The following is an 18,707-nucleotide window of genomic DNA, read 5'->3' on the forward strand; positions in this document are numbered from 1 at the left end:
TAGGAATATAGTGGAGTAAAAGTAAAAGTTGTGAAAAAATAAATAGTAAAGTACAAATACCCCCCAAAACGACTTCAAAGTATTTTTAATTAGTTACTTTACATTGCTGTGTGTGCGTGCACAAAGCTAAGGGGAAAACTTTTACAGTGTTGCAAGACCCAGGTGACATTCTTAATTTTGTATTTTATATGTGTTAAAATATTTCTGACCTGTTACTTTAACGATAGACACGTCTGAGAGTGTCCACTTGTTTGCAAGTATAGGCCTACTATTATTTTCTGTCTATCAAATTGAAACTGCAGAGCACAACTATCCTTGCGCCAACATGGCTGGTGTAGGGGCACCAGTTTCATGCTCTGAAAAGCGTTGGAGATGGGGAGAAAACGCTTGCGCAGAGGGATCTTGCAGGGTAGTTTTCCCAATTTCCATAAGGAATTGAATTGGTGACGTCATCTACTGGTTCCGGAGGGCTGTGTGTGTTGGTGCTTCAGAGTCACCATCCATTCAACGTGTTGTGACCACCAGCAACAGAGGCAGTGGAGCTCCCAGATAAAAAGGCGCTTTTAGTTTTTTGTTTTTAGTTCATGGCATGGGATATTTTCAACAATACTGCAGTGACGGAGAACTGAGGAGCTTGAGAACTAGTTGGACATTTCTAGAGGAATGTTGAAGCCACATTGTGTTCACAATAGATTTTCCTTTGAAAAATAGTGCGTGGGCTTATATGGATCGTGCATGCTGATAATGTATGTATAAGAAATATACATGACTGTGCGTGAGCACAACCCCTAGCTTCACTAGGCTGTAGCAAGCCTTTTTTTCTGTTTCTGCATTTTTATCCATACCGCTGACTGTGAAGCTACCTTTGCTATTCGTAGTACGTGGTTGCAGGGCGTAAAGAGAACGGACAATCGCACCGGACCATTCGGGGGTTCGGATGAGGTGTTTGAATAGATTCTTTGATTTTAGAATTCTATCCAACTTTCTATCCATTATTTTATACAGAAGCAATGCCATCGGGCATTGCAAAGGTGTTAGCAATGAGGTTGTTCTTCGTGGGATTTCTATACAGTTTGGAGATCCTGTCTCCTACAGGAGCTATTGATGGTAAGTGACATTCTAGTGTTCTAGCCTATTGCTTTGTGAAACTGCATGTCCACTTAGCAATATAGGGCCTATGCAGTGTAGGCCTATTCACCACACAGTAGGCTAGCCTATTTGCCTTCATAACACCAATGGGCTTCAGACTCGATGTGATCGATATGAGCAGTAGGCTATTCCTTCTAGTTAAACTAATCATCCTAGGTGCCATGTTTGTGTGACAGCCTAAAGGCTATTTAGCCTGCCCACCTTCTGTCAATTGCTCATTTCTTAACCACCTGCTGTAGCCTAGCATACATGCTTCCTTTAGGGTGTTGTTGACATGACAAAACAACTGTCTTCAACAGATGTTGAGTTTCATATGGCTTAATTTTGTTTGCTTTAATCAAAGGGGATTCAAAGCGATACATGGCTACATTGACTTCAGTGTTGTGCAGCCTGCTACTCTGTTTTACTCCATTCCCAGATGTAGCCCCACGAATGTTTCAAAATTAATATGCCCTTTGTTCTTGTTCTGTTGTTGTCATGCTCATGAAGAAGGTGGTCGTTCAATGTTGTAAGGTTATTCAGCAGGTAGACAAAAGCTACGGTATCACAGCACATCAATGAAAGGCCTGCTTTTCCCCTGTTCTAGGGAGGCTAGACTGACACAGCAGAACACTTTACCTTGATTCGAGTAGGCTACACGGACCCGATCAATATGCCTATGCTTTGCACCGATTTCTCTGCCGTAGAATCCCTTACATTTGTATAATTTGCAGGTTTAAACGGTAGCCATCTATGTGTGATCGTTTATGGTTCAGAATCTATGGCTGTAGGGCTGGCTGCAAACTGCTCTCAGAGCATTTCGTATAATTCTGTACGTAAATCCGAGATAACATTTAGTAAGATATGTATTAATTTGTGAATGTCCATCATCCATTTCGTATGATATGTTACGAATTACAATTGGTATGGTATGTTACGCATTGCAATTCATTAAATGTTACGAATTTGCAAAACATACAATATGTTACGAATTTGAAAAACGTATGATATGTTACGAATTCCAATTTGTTGTGATTAACGGTAGCTAGGTGGCTAACTCTAACGTTAGCTAGCTCGATAATGTTAGCTAGGCTAGGGGTTAAGGTTAGGGGAAGGGTTAGCTAACATGCAAATAGTTGCGAAGTAGCTAAAAAGTAGTAAGTAGTTGCTAAAGTTGTCTGTGATGAGATTCGAACACACAACTGTTATACGCCCACCGATCCACCCCGACCAACCACCCTCCTTTTGTTTTTGCCTTAACCTTTTAACGTGAGTTTCAAATATCTTTAACGGTCGCCCCAGCTTGAGTTTGTTTGTGCGCGTGATGTTAGAGTGCACTCACTGTTCCAAAATGTTAACCCGCGCTGCCCTCAAACCAAGACACGCTGCCTGCTAATTATCTATAGGCTATGTTTCAACTTGTCAATTTCAAATTATTTTCTAACTGGTTTTATTTGAGGCGTGTTCCGCCTCATTAATTTACATAGAAGTAGCCCATTTCACTGTTGCGGACAATTTTATATTTGAGGCTTTACTGAGCTGGACAAACTTCTCTCTTCGACGAGAGCCCAAGCACTTCCCCAGTGTTTCCCCAGATCAAGGATGCAGACATTTGCGCAGTCTTGCAGAAACTTCTTCCCCCTGGCACATTTTCTATTTGGCGCTTGCATTGCCTTCATTGTTGTTTTCCTTACAAATAATAACTTTGGACGTGTGCATTCCTATCAAAGTAAGTGCCTTATTTTCTGTATACCGTGTTGTTGTTTCTACTGTAGCATATCGTATGTATGTATGTAGCATAATGTATTTACTGTTTTATTCACGCGTTTTCAAGTACTGGTGACAAGTCATACATTCCAATTCTTGCATATATTGTAATGGACACATATGATGTGTGCAAAATATTTTTTGGAATGTTGTACTGATTATGATGAGCTAATGCTAAGCTATTTGCCAGCGACGTGTGGCGCCATGTTTGTTAACATTATACAATGCGTTCTGGGTGTCACGTAAACGTTTGTCAGACCAAAGATGTTATTTTAAAAAATGAGGTGAAGGGATTGTTCACTCATCTTTCTAGTAAACTTCCGGAAGTGAATGAAGGGAATGGAATGATGGGAGACGACACAGCCCCTTCAACATGCATATTACAGCAGACCAAACTCATCTTGTCTCCTCTTCTTATCTTTGGTTGACACGGAAAAACAAACATGGCGGCGTGCACAAACTACCCATCGTCGTATTACTTTTGATTTTTAGAAAGTGTTTTACTAAATTATTTAGATAAATGAAGAGCTCACACGTGATGTGATGAATTGTAAATAGTAATTGCTATTAGCTAATTCATATTATGGTTTCTGTCAGCCGAGAGTTAGCTAAATATGACCGCTTGTGTTAAGTCAATATTTCCTCAGTTAGCGCGAGGACTAATGTAGCCCACATTTTCCGGTTTGGATGATTGTGCTATGCTGTCGCTACTGCTGTGAATGTCTGAACATTGTATCCAAAAATAAACTGGTCACATTCAGGACATAATGTTGTAAGGACTGTGTTTGTGCAAAATGTTTCTGTGAAAAAAAACAGTGTGGCCAGCTCAAACGCTGACTGTTGCATCAATCGAAATTGGACGTTATAAATAAGAGTTCTAATCACAACGGTTTGAGTGTTTGCTGCAGGGACCACTGAAGAATAATCACACCTGTGTGTTGGTACGTGTCAAAGGGTTAAGTAAACTTCTGTCTTATGTAACCGTATCAAACATAACATATCATACAAATTACAGTGTCCCAGATTTACTTTTACTATGTTACGTCTACTCTATGAGACCAGGCTGCTGTAAACTAAGGATTTTAGCAGTGACCAGGCTACACCTTAGCAGGTATAGTTCAAATGAATCCTTTTGTTGAAATACACATTTTCATGTTTGTTTTGAGCTGCATGCGGTAAAAACAACTATGTTGTGGTTTTTCATTTATAATCTTTATAGCTAGGTAGGCTATTGTCGGGACTTGTTCCGACATGCAGTGAATATTAGAATGTCTTGAGAAAAAACAACATTAATCACAACAAATGCTCACATTGATGACAGTCAGGTAGCCTATAGAGAACTGAATTAAATAATTGAGCAATGTATTGCCATCCTAACGGTCTCATGTGCTTCTCAGGCCTGCATGGGACTCATTTCTAGTTTGAGAGTAATGACTGGCTACATTCTAAAGTGCATCCTTGCAACAATGAATCTGTCTAGAGCGACAATGTGACCATGCACTTGCAGAGCTAGAACATTGCAACATTGTAGCTAATGATTTGGAACATCTGGCAATGTCTTGGCAATACAAAGTGTCAAGTAGACCCATCATTTGTAGTGTCACTGGCATGGTTAACTTGAATTAAAAGGAATGAACTCACTAAGCACAGACCGACGCCAATGTCTTTTTTTGGTCCTGTCCGGGCTGGACATCTTTTTTGGTGCGGTCTGGACCGGCCACGGACGTTTATTTTTTTGGTCTGGACTGGAATAGGGATGTGCATCGTTATGAATATCCGAACGGATGTTAGTATTCGAATACTGAGTATTGTGTGTGAGTATTCCTTTTTGCGCTAAAAAGCTAATATAATTGCAAGTGACAGAGGGGATCATGAATAAATATTATATGCTGCAATCTTCAGTTGGCTCCTCTTTCCTACACTGAACAAAAATATAAACGCAACATATAAAATGTTGGTCCCATGTTTCATGTGCTGCAATAAAAGATCCCAGACATTTTTCATTTGCACAAATAGCTTATTTCTCTACAATTTTGGCCGCAAATTTGTTTAAATCCCTGTTAGTGAGCATTTCTCCTTTGCCAAGATATTCCATCCACCTGACAGTTTGATTAAAAAATGTATTGTGATATAATGCATACTTCATTGTGAATGTATGTGCAGTTGAAATTTGGCCATAGGATCAATTACCAAAAAATAAGTCTGTAAATAACGTCTTTTTAACTTTCATTCAGAACTGAAAATGAACCTAAAATACTTTAATTGTTATGGGGTAAAACCTCGTGTTACTCAATATTGCAGTACTGAGCCAGCACAACAAGAGTTATAAAATGCACTTTGACTAGTCAACCCACTAAACAACTTTGCAAAAATACCGCAAATTATTTTGTGACATGCATAAATAAAGTGTTGGGTTTCCAGGGCATTCCAAGCGATTGAAGGTCCCAGCTGATTTGAATAACAGTTGGTCTACATCTGCTAATTTTGTTTGTGAAACTAAGGATTGTAGTAGGTTCCCATTCAACTTTATACTCCATACAGTCCATATTGTTAAAGGTCCATTTTTATCTCAATATCAGATCATTTCTGGGTTACAATTAAGTACCTTACTGTGAATATTTTCAATTAAAATGGTCAAAAAGAAACAAATAGCTTCTTAGCAAAGAGCAATTTCTCAAGACAGTCTGGGAGTGGGGAGGGGAACAACTGAAAACTAGCTGGTGTTGACAAAGTTGTTTTGAACTCTTTCTTATTGGTCTATTAACTCATTTACCACCTGGTGATGACACCAGGCAGGCCAAAACTCCATCCCACCAAACCAGGCTGAAATTTCAGGTGGCCTTTTCAAACAGCTCTTTCACTAAGGCATTATCACAATTTTCACAGTACTATTCCAACCTCATAATGTGGACATGTATATACAGTACCAGTCAAAAGTTTGGACACACCTACTCATTTCTTTATTTTTACTATTTTCTACATTGTAGAATAATAGTGAAGACATCAAAACTATGAAATAACACATATGGAATCATGTAGTAACCCAAAAAGTGTTCAACAGATCAAAATATATTTTATATTTGAGATTCTTGAAAGTAGCCATCCTTTGCCTTGATGACAGCTTTGCAGACTCTTGGCATTCTCTCAACAAGCTTCATGAGGTAGTCACATGGAATGCATTTCAATTAACAGGTGTGCCTTGTTAAAAGTTAATTTGTGGAATTTATTTCCTTCTTAATGCATTTGAGCCAATCGGTTGTGTTGTGACAAGGTAGGGGTGGTATACAGAAGATAGCCCTATTTGGTAAAAGACCAAGTCCATATTATGGTAAGACATGATGGTCAGTCAATCCAGAATATTCAAGAACTTTGAACGTTTCTTCAAGTGCAGTCGCAAAAACCATCAAGCACTATGATGAAACTGGCTCTCATGAGGACCGCCACAGGAATGGAAGATCCAGAGCTACCTCTGCTGCAGAGGATAAGTTCATTAGAGTTACCAGCCTCAGAAATTGCAGCCCAAATAAATGCTTCACACAGTTCAAGTAACAGACACATCTCAACATCAACTGTTCAGAGGGGACTATGTGAATCAGGCCTTCATGGTCGAATTGCTGCAAAGAAACCACTACTAAAGGACACCAATAAGAAGAAGAGACTTGCTTGGGCCAAGAAACACGAGCAATGGACATTAGACCGGTGGTAATCTGTCCTTTGGTCTGATGAGTCCAAATTTGAGATTTTTGGTTCAAACTGCTGTGTCTTTGTGAGACACCGAGTAGGTGAACAGATGATCTCCGCATGTTTATTTTCCACCGTGAAGCATGGAGGAGGAGGTGTGATGGTGTTTTGCTGGTGACACTGTCAGTTATTTATTTAGAATTCAAGGCACACTTAACCAGCACACTTAACCAGCATCCCATCTGGTTTGGGCTTAGTGGGACTATCATTTGTTTTTGTAAGGGCTGTTTAACCAAGAAGGAGAGTGATGGAGTGCTGCATCAGATGACCTGGCCTCCACAATCACCCGACCTCAACCCAACTGAGATGGTTTGGGATGAGTTGGACCACAGAGTGAAGGAAAAGCAGCCAACAAGTGCTCACCATTTGTCGGAACTCCTTCAAGATTGTTGGAAAAGCATTCCAGGTGAAGCTGGTTGTCGGAATGCCAAGAATGTGCAAAACTGTCATCAAGGCAAAGGGTGGCTACTTTAAAGAATCTAAAAAAACGTTTTTTTAGTTACTACATGATACCTTATGTGTTATTTCATAGTTTTGATGTCTTCACTATTATTCTACAATGAGTAGGTGTGTCCAAACCTTTGACTTGTACTGTATGTAGAAAACACAGGATTTTCACGTTTTTGACTGCACTGGGCTTTTAAGTTGTAATCCATAACAGAAGGTAACAATTATGCTTGATTGACAATTCACAAAGCATATAATAACATGCTTAACTTGTATGTACATCAAAGAAAGAGAATGACCATTAAAATGGGCAAAAATAGCTTTTTAGCAAAAAACTATTTCTCAAGCAAGAATTTTGCTAGGACTGTCTGGGTGTGGTCTGAGTGGGGAGGGGAAAACGGAAAACTAGCTGTTATTGGCAGAGCGGTTTGGAACTCTTTGTTATTGGTCGATTAACTAATTTACTGCATGGTGATGTCCCCATGGAAAGCCGAAACTCCTGCCCATGCAAACCTGCTGATTAGAAGGTCCTGTGTAGATAGTTGCTGGTTGAAACCACTATCAGGAAATAACACTGATCAAATACTTTCACACTTTTACAGTGTTACAGCTGTTGTACAATTTAAAATACAGGAAAATCTGAATTTTGACTGCGCTGGGCCTTTAAGGAATGAAAGATTCCAGACACGTTTCAGCTAACAAAAAAGGGGCAATAAGGGGGCTCCTTTTTCTTCATTTTCCTCTAATAGTCACCTTTTGAAGTGTCCTGGTAAGGAAAATGTTTGAGGTTATGTTAAAGAACTCAGTGTGAGCGAGCATAGGTCTGCTCTCCCGGGCCCTAGCCTCCCACCTTCAAGTTCTGGGAAACATCTGGACAGAGTGAGACCATTAATCCACAGTGTATGTGATGTGACTATGGGGGAGGAACTGACTCCTCATTGACTCCTCACTCACACAGAGGAGAAAAACAAAACAAACGTTACCAGCAGGAATCAATCCAGCTGAAGTATAGACCTTCCTCCCCATGACGTCTGAGTAACATTATTTACTTTGTTTCCCAACCTTTCTGACTCTTTCACCAGTGATGGGAAATGTTGGGAAACATTGGACAGAGCAGGACAGTACAGCATCTGATTTCTGAAAAACAAAACTTACTTTACCAGCATGAATCAATCCCCCTTGACGTTTGGGTAACACTATGTACAGTATGACCAGTGATGGGGAAATGTTGGGAAACAGTGGGCCGTACAGTACAATACAGGAACCTGATCTCGTGCTGCTAGCACCATGACCAATGTCACAGATGTCCAGAAGCAAAGCAAAGCGAAGGCAAGACTTGGGTAGGGAAGGGATGAGTGAGTGTGTTTGTGAGTGGATGCTGCTATGTTAGAGGCCGGGGAAGAGGAGGGAGGGGATGAGTGTGAGTGAGAGAGGGCAGGGTCAGCCACTTGAGCTGAAACACGTGGATTCATCCGGATCACCACTGGGCTCCGCTGGCTGTCCGCAGCATGATTTAGGGATTGAGGAGGGGATTGGACAGGCCAAGGTCAGAGGGCAAGGCCATCCCCTGGTCTGTTCTGTTCCTGGACTATCCTTTCCTAGCTAGATAGTTTATTTTTCCTTAGTTGCACATTTAAACAACTATCTGGATAGTATATCAGCTTTGTTGATCTTTGATGAGTCATGATCCTCTAAAAGATGCCAAACCAGAAACGTGGGGTGACCTGGTGATCACATGCATGTGAATGCTGTAAAATTAGCAAAAAATATATTAACAAATGTAATACCTTTACAATGTATGAACTAATATGGAATTAAGGGTTAAGATGGTGTGTCGTGTAATGTTCTCCTCAGCAAGGTTCTGGATCATTTCACCACCGCTCTGCTTAGAAGTGATGAATAACACAGAGCAACTGACCCTCATATGACTCATATGTGTTACAGGAATAGATACACATGTTGCCTCTGCCTCCTACAAATATAGGTTCAGGATCATTTTAACCCCACTCGATGAAAACGCATGACTCATGACTAAGTGTACAAAACATTAGGAGCACCTTCCTAATATTGAATTGTTTTATTTTTTACTTTCAGTTTCACTTAGCTAGCAAATGCAGCTAACTAGTTTAGCCTACTCAAACACCCTGCTCAAACAGAAGGATGCTATGTTAGCTAGCTGGTTATGACTATCCAACACAACACTGGAACTCTTCAAAGTCAAGGTAAGCTTTTGGTTTGGCTAATTTATTGCCACTGGGACCCGCCGGTGTAAGTGCTAAACTGCTTACTGACTGCAACGTTACTGCATGATTGTAGAGTGTTTACTAACGCATTAGTTCTATTAGCTATGTGGACTATGAAGTTACTTTAGCTAATATGGTGACAACGATCTAGGCTGTGTTTAGCGGTTATGATATGGTTTAGCTTGAAAAGGTTTTTTCGCCTGGTCACATACGAAGGGAAAAGGTGAGAGGAGGGGAGATACGAGAAGGAATACAACATGGCTGCTATGAAAGTGAACTGTGTTTACGCATGATCAGGGGTGTATTCATTCTGCCAATTCTGTTGAAAAACTTTTCTTAAACGGAAGCACACTGAACGAAACGGGGATAAACATACCTGAATTTGTTCAATAGAAACTCTTGTTTACAACTGTTGGACTAATGATTACACCCTAGATCAGCTAGATACAGTCAAGAGTGTGCAAGGCTGTATTAAATGTCACTGTCTGTCCATGTGTCACTGTCTGTCACCTCAAATTTTCTCTCGTACCTAAATTGTAAACTTTCATTCATAGGCTAGGTTGTAGCAACCTCATGGTGGTTAAAGGGATCATGAAGTAGCCTAAACCTATCGCTGTTACATTGAACTGGGTGAATGGAATATGAATGACAGTCATCCAATATGCTCTAATAGAAATAAGGCCATGCTCATGAAGAAAAAAAAATGTCCTCATCTTAAACGGCAACGACTGCCACTGATGTATGTTACCATAAGAGATACTGTGCACATGTTACCTCCTACAGATCTAGCTCCCACAAATCTTCTACTCTTGCTTCCAAGTACATTTCTACGCCCCTATGATACTGAGCAGACTTACATGACCACAACAAAGGTACGGCTGAGCTGAACTCAGCCAACTATTGGTCAGCTGTGGAGATGGGTCAGGAGGTGAAGAGAGAGGCTGACACTGTTTACCTGACCCTTTTAAAGGGACACTTCACCACTTTTTAAAATCCTATTCATTATCTCCAGGACTATACTAGTGTCGAGTACCCAGTAATTTTCTATGTTTTGTAGTACAAAATATAAGAATAAAGGGTCCTAAGAAAATGACCCCCTATGATCATCAGGGGTAATTTTCTTTGGACCTTTTCTGTGGGTCAGGAGGTAAAAGAGAGAGGGTGAATTCCAGAACCTGGGACCTGGTTCTAACCTTAACACTCAGAAACTGCACTGGAAACATCTGCCAGGAACATTCTAGAACATCCTGTGTCCTCCACACATTCAACAGATCATAGATTATACATTACTCTTTTTAGACTTTCTACCTTAGCCTGGGTGTCAGTCTGTTTCTGCTCTTTTCCTAACTCTTTATGGAATTGTCATGTTTGGCTTGACAATGACTGCAATGGAGTTGTCAAGATCACAAACAGATCTGGGACCAGGATATATCTACCTGGCTAGCCTGTCACATGGGAATGGCCATTGATTGTGACGCTGCCTGGCCTAACACAGCTGAAGCGTTTATTTAGTCAGCTATAGCACTCAGGTGGCACACAATTCTATGAAATAATTTTTCTCTGTAATGAGATTTGAGAAAAAGCAATGTATAATGCGGTCTTAAGTATGTAAAGTGGGGGAAATGGAGCAGTGCCTTTTGGAATTAAGATGCAAACAGGTCTCCATGTTTTCACAAGGCAGCAGTTTAGCCTTTGAGTATAATGTAATAAATGCAGGGTTATGGTGGTTTTGTCTACTAATACTCCCTATTAGGAGACAATGCAGGTTTAACCTATACATAATTATTAGTGAAATAATAATGCGACGATAGCGGGAACCTTGAAAATGACTGTATAAAATCCCTTTTTCTATCCTCCCGCTTCCTGTATTGTAGATTCAGCCTGAGCACAGACTGGAGGCTAGAGGCAGGTTACGTCCCCAATGGCATCCTACTCCCTATATAATAGACCAGGCCCCATAGGGAAATAGGGTGCCATTGGGGACACATTGCAGATTTAGCATGAATGGTTCAGTGTGGTTCTCCCTGTACGAAGGCGTCAGGCTCGCAGATGAAAGAGTGTTTGTTGATGGTGAATAGCAGGGGTGTGTTGTAATTGGTGTTTTCTGTATTTTGCTCCCATAAGACCCTGAATGGAGCAGATTGGTTTATTGAACAAAATGGGGGGAACGTGTGGGTGTTTATCTAGAAGGGAGAACAAGGAAGATGCCTTGGATTTCTCTTTAGGTTATTGAAACGATAGGCCTTTTCACACTGCATTGTTCTTAGCCCTGGGCTATCCTTAGCCCAAGGCTAAGTCTGGCATTGGGCTAGCTTAGCCTGTGTTCACACAATCAGAGCTACCTGAAACCAACTGTCACGTTTATGGAGTAGAATATTCAAATGAGGTAACAATGGAACTCTGTGATTGGCTCTATTTTCGGCTGGCGTTAAGGCGGCGCTAGTGTCAAACGCACGTTAGTTTGCAATTTCGTCATGTAAAAACTGGTGCACTGGCATTTTACAGCCCTCACGCCAGGTTCGGCCATTTATCTGTCTAACATCTGCATGCGTGCGCTCAGATGGGAGGGGTGGAAATATATGAGGTGTGTCCTTAAAACATGACCCAAAGGGCTAATTTCAGGCAGCGCTGGTGGGGATATTTAAGACCAACCAAAAGCTGGTTTTAGCCCTAATTTTGACCGCGGAAACGCAGCCTATCCAGCTGTGACGCACACTTCGAATGTACCTGTATTCTTAGTATTTAGAAACCTAAAACACTGATGTTTTTTCCCCATTTTGTTTTATTTGACTAAAATCCAAGCATAGCCTCCTTTTCTTTCAATGAAGGCAGCTTTTCTTTTTGTCCTGCGCAGTAATCAAGTAAAACCGTCGATAAAGTTAGTGAGACGGCTTGGAAATAAATCTTAATAACCAAAGCTTTATTCAAATATCAAGTTTGAGAGGAGCAAAACAGTGAGCTGACATTCCCTTTTTATCTATGTATTGTAGGCAGGCCCACATTATTTTAGCCATGCTTTGGAGGTGCATAAAACCCCCTCCATGATGTAGGCTACATGTGCCACATTGAAGCCATGCAATTACTTAGAACAATGTGGACCACAAACAGGTTCAAGTTAACATATTTAGTAAAGATGGGATAGTCTACATTTTGTTTCTGTAAGCTGTTTATAATGGACTAACAAACTATAATGGACTAACATTGGATTTGGAGTTGATTCCAAGGCAATACATAAAAGACTGTAAATACACAACTTGAAGCAACCACATATTTCGCCATGTAGCACGTTCTGATTGGCCAGTGAGGGGCCAAGCCTCGACACACCCACAACTTGTTTATTCATCAAAACACAGCCCTTTCACGCCAATGCCAGCAACTAAACTATTTGACCCCACCCCCCCCCCCCCCCCCCCCGAACCTATAGCACTACTGCCAGCGCTTAGATTGACCATTGCGCTAGGTTTGTTAAAATGGAGCCCAACAAGTAAACCTAGCTGTTCAAATGTCACAATTGGTTGCAACGTTTGCCTGACATCTGACACAAAAGTGTGAATCCTGGCTTTGTGACTAAACATTTGTTGTTTTTCTGTCTCTGATGGTGAACTTTTCACCCGACGCCTGGGGCTGGGGCTGGCCAGTGAGGCTCGGCGAAGCAGACATGCCGCTGGACATCTTTGGTCTCTGGTGACGTTATGCTGAGCGCTCTTCCAGTCTTATAGTCTTGGTTCCACCTCCAGAAACACATTGGCTGTTCCAAGGCTGTGTGTGTGTTTGCGCTCGACTGGAGAATCGATTGAACAGGAGGCCCCAAGCTCCTCCATTCCGCTGCCTGCTTTCACACCTGGCCAGAAGAGGAGAGGAGAGCGAGGTAGTTGTGTGGTGATAAGATTCTAATTTCATGGACTACTGCCATGTGTCAGACCTGTCTGCTTCTGTTAGTCACAGCTATTGAGCTCAGATTCAGGATGCGTCCTAAATGGCACGCTATCCCCTATCTACCTTTGACCAGATCCCTATGGTGAAAAGTGAATACGGTGCCATTTGGGATGCAACCACAGTCATTGGCTTGGTTGGCTATGCATGTGGCATACATTAGTTTGAGAATGAATCCCTCTCCCGGTACTGAGATCTTTGATGAGGAGGCCATATAGACTTCACACAGTTGCTCAGGTGATTCCTGACTTTTAAAAGCTTTTTCTTTAGTTATCCTTGACTGGGCATTTGTTCGACTTGTTTGCACAGCTAGGCTACACTGTCAGTGACAACTTGATCACTTTGTCAGCCTTATGTCACCAAGAAAGTCTTTGCATTTAACTAAGGACAGAACCCACTGAGCACAAACTGGTTAAATCAACGTTGTTTCAATGCAATTTGTCAATGTATTGTGATGTGGAAAATACATTGTAGTTTCAACCACAGGATTATTTCATCATGGTAACCAATTTGGTAATCAACATAGACAAACCTTGTATAAAATATGTTGAATTTGTACCTTTGAAACAACGTCAGATCTTCAACGTAATATCCACTATAAGTATAAAACTATAGGCTGGGCAGCACATGCTACTGGAGAGTAGATCTATCTACAGCTATCCCTTCGGTCTCCCAGCCCTGCTTAGCTTGAATATTTGTCACTGACTATTACCAATGTACTATCATGAGAATGATTTGTTGATAAATCTCCACTTAATAGATTCACTGTTGCTATCGAAGTCATTCCAATGGGTAGGATCAACAGAGCAAATAAATCATGTATATCATCAATGTTGCTATTTAGCAGTTGTGGAAAAAGTACCCAGTTGTCATACCTAAAAAAGTAAAGATACCTTAATAGAAAATGACAAGTCACCCAGTAAAATACTACTTGAAAATACAGTACAAGTCAAAAGTTTGGACACACCGACTCATTCCATGGTTTTTCTTTATTTTTACTATTTTCTACATCGTAGAATAATAGTGAAGACATCAAAACGGGGTGGCAGGTAGCTTAGTGGTTAAGAGCGTTGTGCCAGTAACCGAAAGGTCGCTGGTTCTAATCTCCGAGCCGACTACGTGAAAAATCTGTCTGTGCCCTTGAGCAAGGCACTTAACCCTAATTGCTCCTGTAAGTCACTCTGGATAAGGGCGTCTGCTAAATGACTAAAATGTAAATGTAAAACTATTAAATACAGTGAGGGGAAAAAAGTATTTGATCCCCTGCTGATTTTGTATGTTTGCCCACTGACAAAGAAAGGATCAGTCTATAATTTTAATGGTAGGTTTATTTGAACAGTGAGAGACAGAATAACAACAACAAAATCCAGAAAAACGCATGTCAAAAATGTTATAAATTGATTTGCATTTTAATGAGGGAAATTAGTATTTGACCCCCTCTCAATCAGAAAGATTTCTGGCTCCCTGGTGTCTTTTATACAGGTAACGAGCTGAGATTAGGAGCACACTCTTAAAGGGAGTGCTCCTAATCTCAGCTTGTTATTACCTGTATAAAAGACACCTGCCACAGAAGCAATCAATCAATCAGATTCCTAACTCTCCACCATGGCCAAGACCAAAGAGCTCTCCAAGGATGTCAGGGACAAGATTGTAGACCTACACAAGGCTGGAATGGGCTACAAGACCATCGCCAAGCAGCTTGGTGAGAAGGTGACAACAGTTGGTGTGATTATTCGCCAAATGGAAGAAACACAAAATAACTGTCAATCTCCCTCGGCCTGGGGCTCCATGCAAGATCTCACCTCGTGGAGTTGCAATGATCATGAAAACGGTGAGGAATCAGCCCAGAACTACACAGGAGGATCTTGTCAATGATCTCAAGGCAGCTGGGACCATAGTCACCAAGAAAACAATTGGTAACACACTACGCCGTGAAGGACTGAAATCCTGCAGCGCCCACAAGGTCCCTATTAGATCAAGCACAGTGATAACACATTAAGTTGTTGTATAAATAAACAACCAATCTGACATTGTATTCCCATTTGAACTTTGGTGTTCCTTTTTAAATGGTTGAAAGCACGGTGATAACACATTTAGGTGACAACTAAACCAAAAATCAGACATTGATTTTCCATTGGAATTTGGTTGTGCTTTTTGGTTTGAAAGCATAGTGGTAACACATTGGGAATTAACTTTTGGCTGTCTTTTTGAGTGGGTGAAAATAGGTTGGAATGTCATTGATCAACATATCTACCAAATATGACCCAATTCTCCACGTTAAAATGACATTGCATTGCAGTTCTGTAAAGTTCAAAATAACCAGAGAGCTCTCTTCTCCACAATCAACAATCTACTACAGCCACCTAACGACTCCCTCCTCACTGCTTCAGCTGACCTCTGATCAGTATCCGGGACTTCATTTATCAACAATGCGTACATTCCTCACAAAATTCTGGCGAACATGGAAATTGTAGGATTTGCGTGTGCAACAGAAACGCTCTCATTTGCTTATGATTTGGAGATGTTGGAACTGGACCTTGACAGTTTCTAAATGAAAGCACAATGGCAAATTTGCTCACATTTCTGTAGAGGTGTGGGCAGAATGTTTTAGTCTTTTGCAGTGTGCATTCTGCAAGATTGATTGTCTATTCAAACAATTTCAAAAGTAAATGCGACAGCCCACATTTGCAAAAGATGAATTGTTGTTCAATATTTTGTTTATCAATACATGATTGTGTTTCTCCTGTCTTGGTATAGGCTCTGAGATTAAATAGTCTATAATGTCGTGCTCCTATCGCGTAGCCTACCCATACTAGGCTACTGGTTTATTTACTTTAGAGCATGCTTGGCTATTGAATGAGTGATGGATAAATGGTAGCAACACTTTCTTCCCTCTCTGGCTTCTTCCCTGTTGATGCTGCGTTCATCTCTGGTCTAGTCACCAAAGCCTAAACCTGCTCACTTAACCCTATGCCCACTTCCCTAGTCAAGACCTGTCTTCCTGCACTTTCTCCCCTCATAGTTGACATTGTCAATGTGTCCCATTGGGCTGGCACTGTACCTCCTCATCGTACTGGACTTACCAGCTGCCTTTGACACTGCTTGCCATTCCATCCTCCTTGAAAGAATGGAGAGGACCCTGGGAATCACCTGAACAGCCCTGGCTGTCAGACAGGCAGCAGTTTGTCACCCTGGGGCACATGGATGAGCTCCAACTTTCTGAAGCTCAATGGCGATAAGACAGAGGCCATGTTGGTGGTCGCCCAGATGTCTCCTGAAGAAGGTGGAGGAGTTTGACCTTATCATTTATCGCTGCTCTATCTGTCCTGCCTCTCTGGTGAAGAATCTGGGGGTCATCCTCGATTCCACACTCTCCTTTGATACCCACATTAAAACCATCACAAAATCTGCCTCCTTCCATCTCAAGAACATCGCCAGACTCCGCCCCTCCCTTACATGCCTTCATTACCTCAAGCCTGAACTATTGCAATGCTCTCCTGTATAGACACCCTGCCAGCTCCCTCAACAAACTTCAGTATATCCAAAACTCAGCTCTGAGACTCCTCACCCGCACCAAACCCTGGGAGCACATTACACCACACTCCTACACCCCCACTGGCTTCCAATCAAATTCCAGATCAATTTCAAAATCCTTTTCCTCACCTACAAATCCCTTTTATGGCTTGGCTCCCTCCTATCTCTCTGACGTGCTACACATCTACGCCCCCACCCGCAACCTTCAATCCTCTGACTCTGGTCTACCGGTCACCCCCCTCACCATACACTCCATGGGGGATCATGCCTTCAGCTATGCCTCCCCCACTCTCTGGAAATCTCTCCCCCATGAACTCTGCGAATCCGACTTCATTCAAACCTTCAAAAACAATCTAAAAACCCACCTTTTCAGACTAGGATTCAGCCTATAGTTTAAAACTTTGGTATAGCTCTTTTTTTTTCTTTTTTTTATCTACCAATCATGTTGGGGATGCTGAGGTTGTTGAAGTTAGCCTCTTAATTTTAACTGCCTTGATGACCTTGTTGTTTTTCCCCCCTGTATTATTGAGCTTGCTATTTTTGGGGTGCCATTTTAATATTGCCATGTTTATATTCACTATTTTATTCCTTACTCTGTAAGTGTCCTTGGGTATTTTGAAATGTGCAAATAAAATGTATTGTTATTTATCGTTCGTTCTTGCTAATTATTGAGCCAGACACACACACACATACCGCTCGGCCTCCACAACTTTGATGTGATTCTAATGAGTGATTTGGAATAGCAGAGATCCAGTGAAATCAACACTCATTAAACCCTCACATAAACCTTGAATACAGTGGGAATCTTTTGAACTGAAATAAGTTGTCTTGTTCCGTAAAACATTTTCATACAACATTGACTATATAGCTTAATTCCTCCCACAGTCTTTGTTTGCTGTCTTGGTTTCAGAAGGAATGAGTAAGCCATGCAGTGTGGCTTTTGTTTATGGCTTTCGTAGAGCTGCAATGAATGAATGGCTCAGTCAATTTATGTGGTCCAGCGTTGATTCATTTTGTGGCTCCCATGTTCTGTTTTTTTAACAGCTGAATCTGTGGAAGGCAGTGTATGAGGTGTAGCCTGCTGCACATTCACAGTCAGAAAGCACTCAGTGCTGTGTTATGCAGGGGCTGCTGGAGAGAGTGAGTTGACGGAAACTCGTAATCGCTAAAGGCTCCTCTGTATGTCTTGCAATTTCTCTCTCTCTCTCTCTCTCTCTCTCTCTCTCTCTCTCTCTCTCTCTCTCTCTCTCTCTCTCTCTCTGTCTCTCTCTGTCTCTCTCTGTCTCTCTCTCTCTCTCTCTCCCCCCCTATCCCCCCCCTCTCCTTGTGACAGCGTGCAGCGGCTCATCATTGTTGCGTCATAGTACAAAAAGGCCCCTTTGGGGGAACAAGGGAGGGTAGCCAGCCAGGGCCCGAGATAACTGCCTGGCCTTCAAAGTTCAGCTGTTGTATGCATGTTCAACCACTTTGAAAATGACTGTTAGGGATTAGAATGGGTTTGAATGACCCATGGATATTGTGTGAGAGCAGTAAGCTGGTTAATGCTTTTAGCTAGCTGCAGTCATATACTGCATGGCCAGTGGCTCCCTGGCTCCTTTAGCACAAAGCTAAATGGCTGTTCCTGTTGGATGGGCACTGCACAGAGCCTCCATTGAATAAGTTGTGACCGAGGTTGGGTTGGGTGTGTATGTAATAATAATTTGGGGGGTGCTTATATTTGTCCTATTTCACACATGTACAAGTGTGTATTAATACACTTGAGTGAATTGGAAATGTGTTTTTTGCATAGCCCAACTGTCCTTGAGACACCCTCGGAGAGTGGGGTCACGGCCAGGGTCTGCCATGATCAACGGCGAACCTGGAGCAATTAGGCTTAAGTGCCTTGTTCAAGGGCTCAACCGCTAGGCTACCTGC

At 41.6% G+C, this 18,707-nt stretch overlaps 1 protein-coding gene across 2 annotated transcripts in view; it reads left to right on the plus strand.

The window, feature by feature from the left end:
• The first annotated feature begins 924 nt into the window (after positions 1–924).
• LOC311150232 (low-density lipoprotein receptor-related protein 1-like) overlaps positions 925–18,707 on the plus strand; it is a 142,383-nt gene continuing 124,600 nt past the window's right edge. For both annotated transcript variants that reach the window (XM_084187605.1, XM_084187606.1), the window contains exon 1: positions 925–1,107. In XM_084187605.1, coding sequence (XP_084043731.1) covers positions 1,011–1,107 — 97 coding nt within the window. In that variant the 5' untranslated portion in view covers positions 925–1,010. The remainder of the gene's footprint in view (positions 1,108–18,707) is intronic.

Source organism: Coregonus lavaretus, assembly GCF_964263955.1.
Source record: "Coregonus lavaretus genome assembly, chromosome: 22".
Taxonomy (NCBI): domain Eukaryota; kingdom Metazoa; phylum Chordata; class Actinopteri; order Salmoniformes; family Salmonidae; genus Coregonus; species Coregonus lavaretus.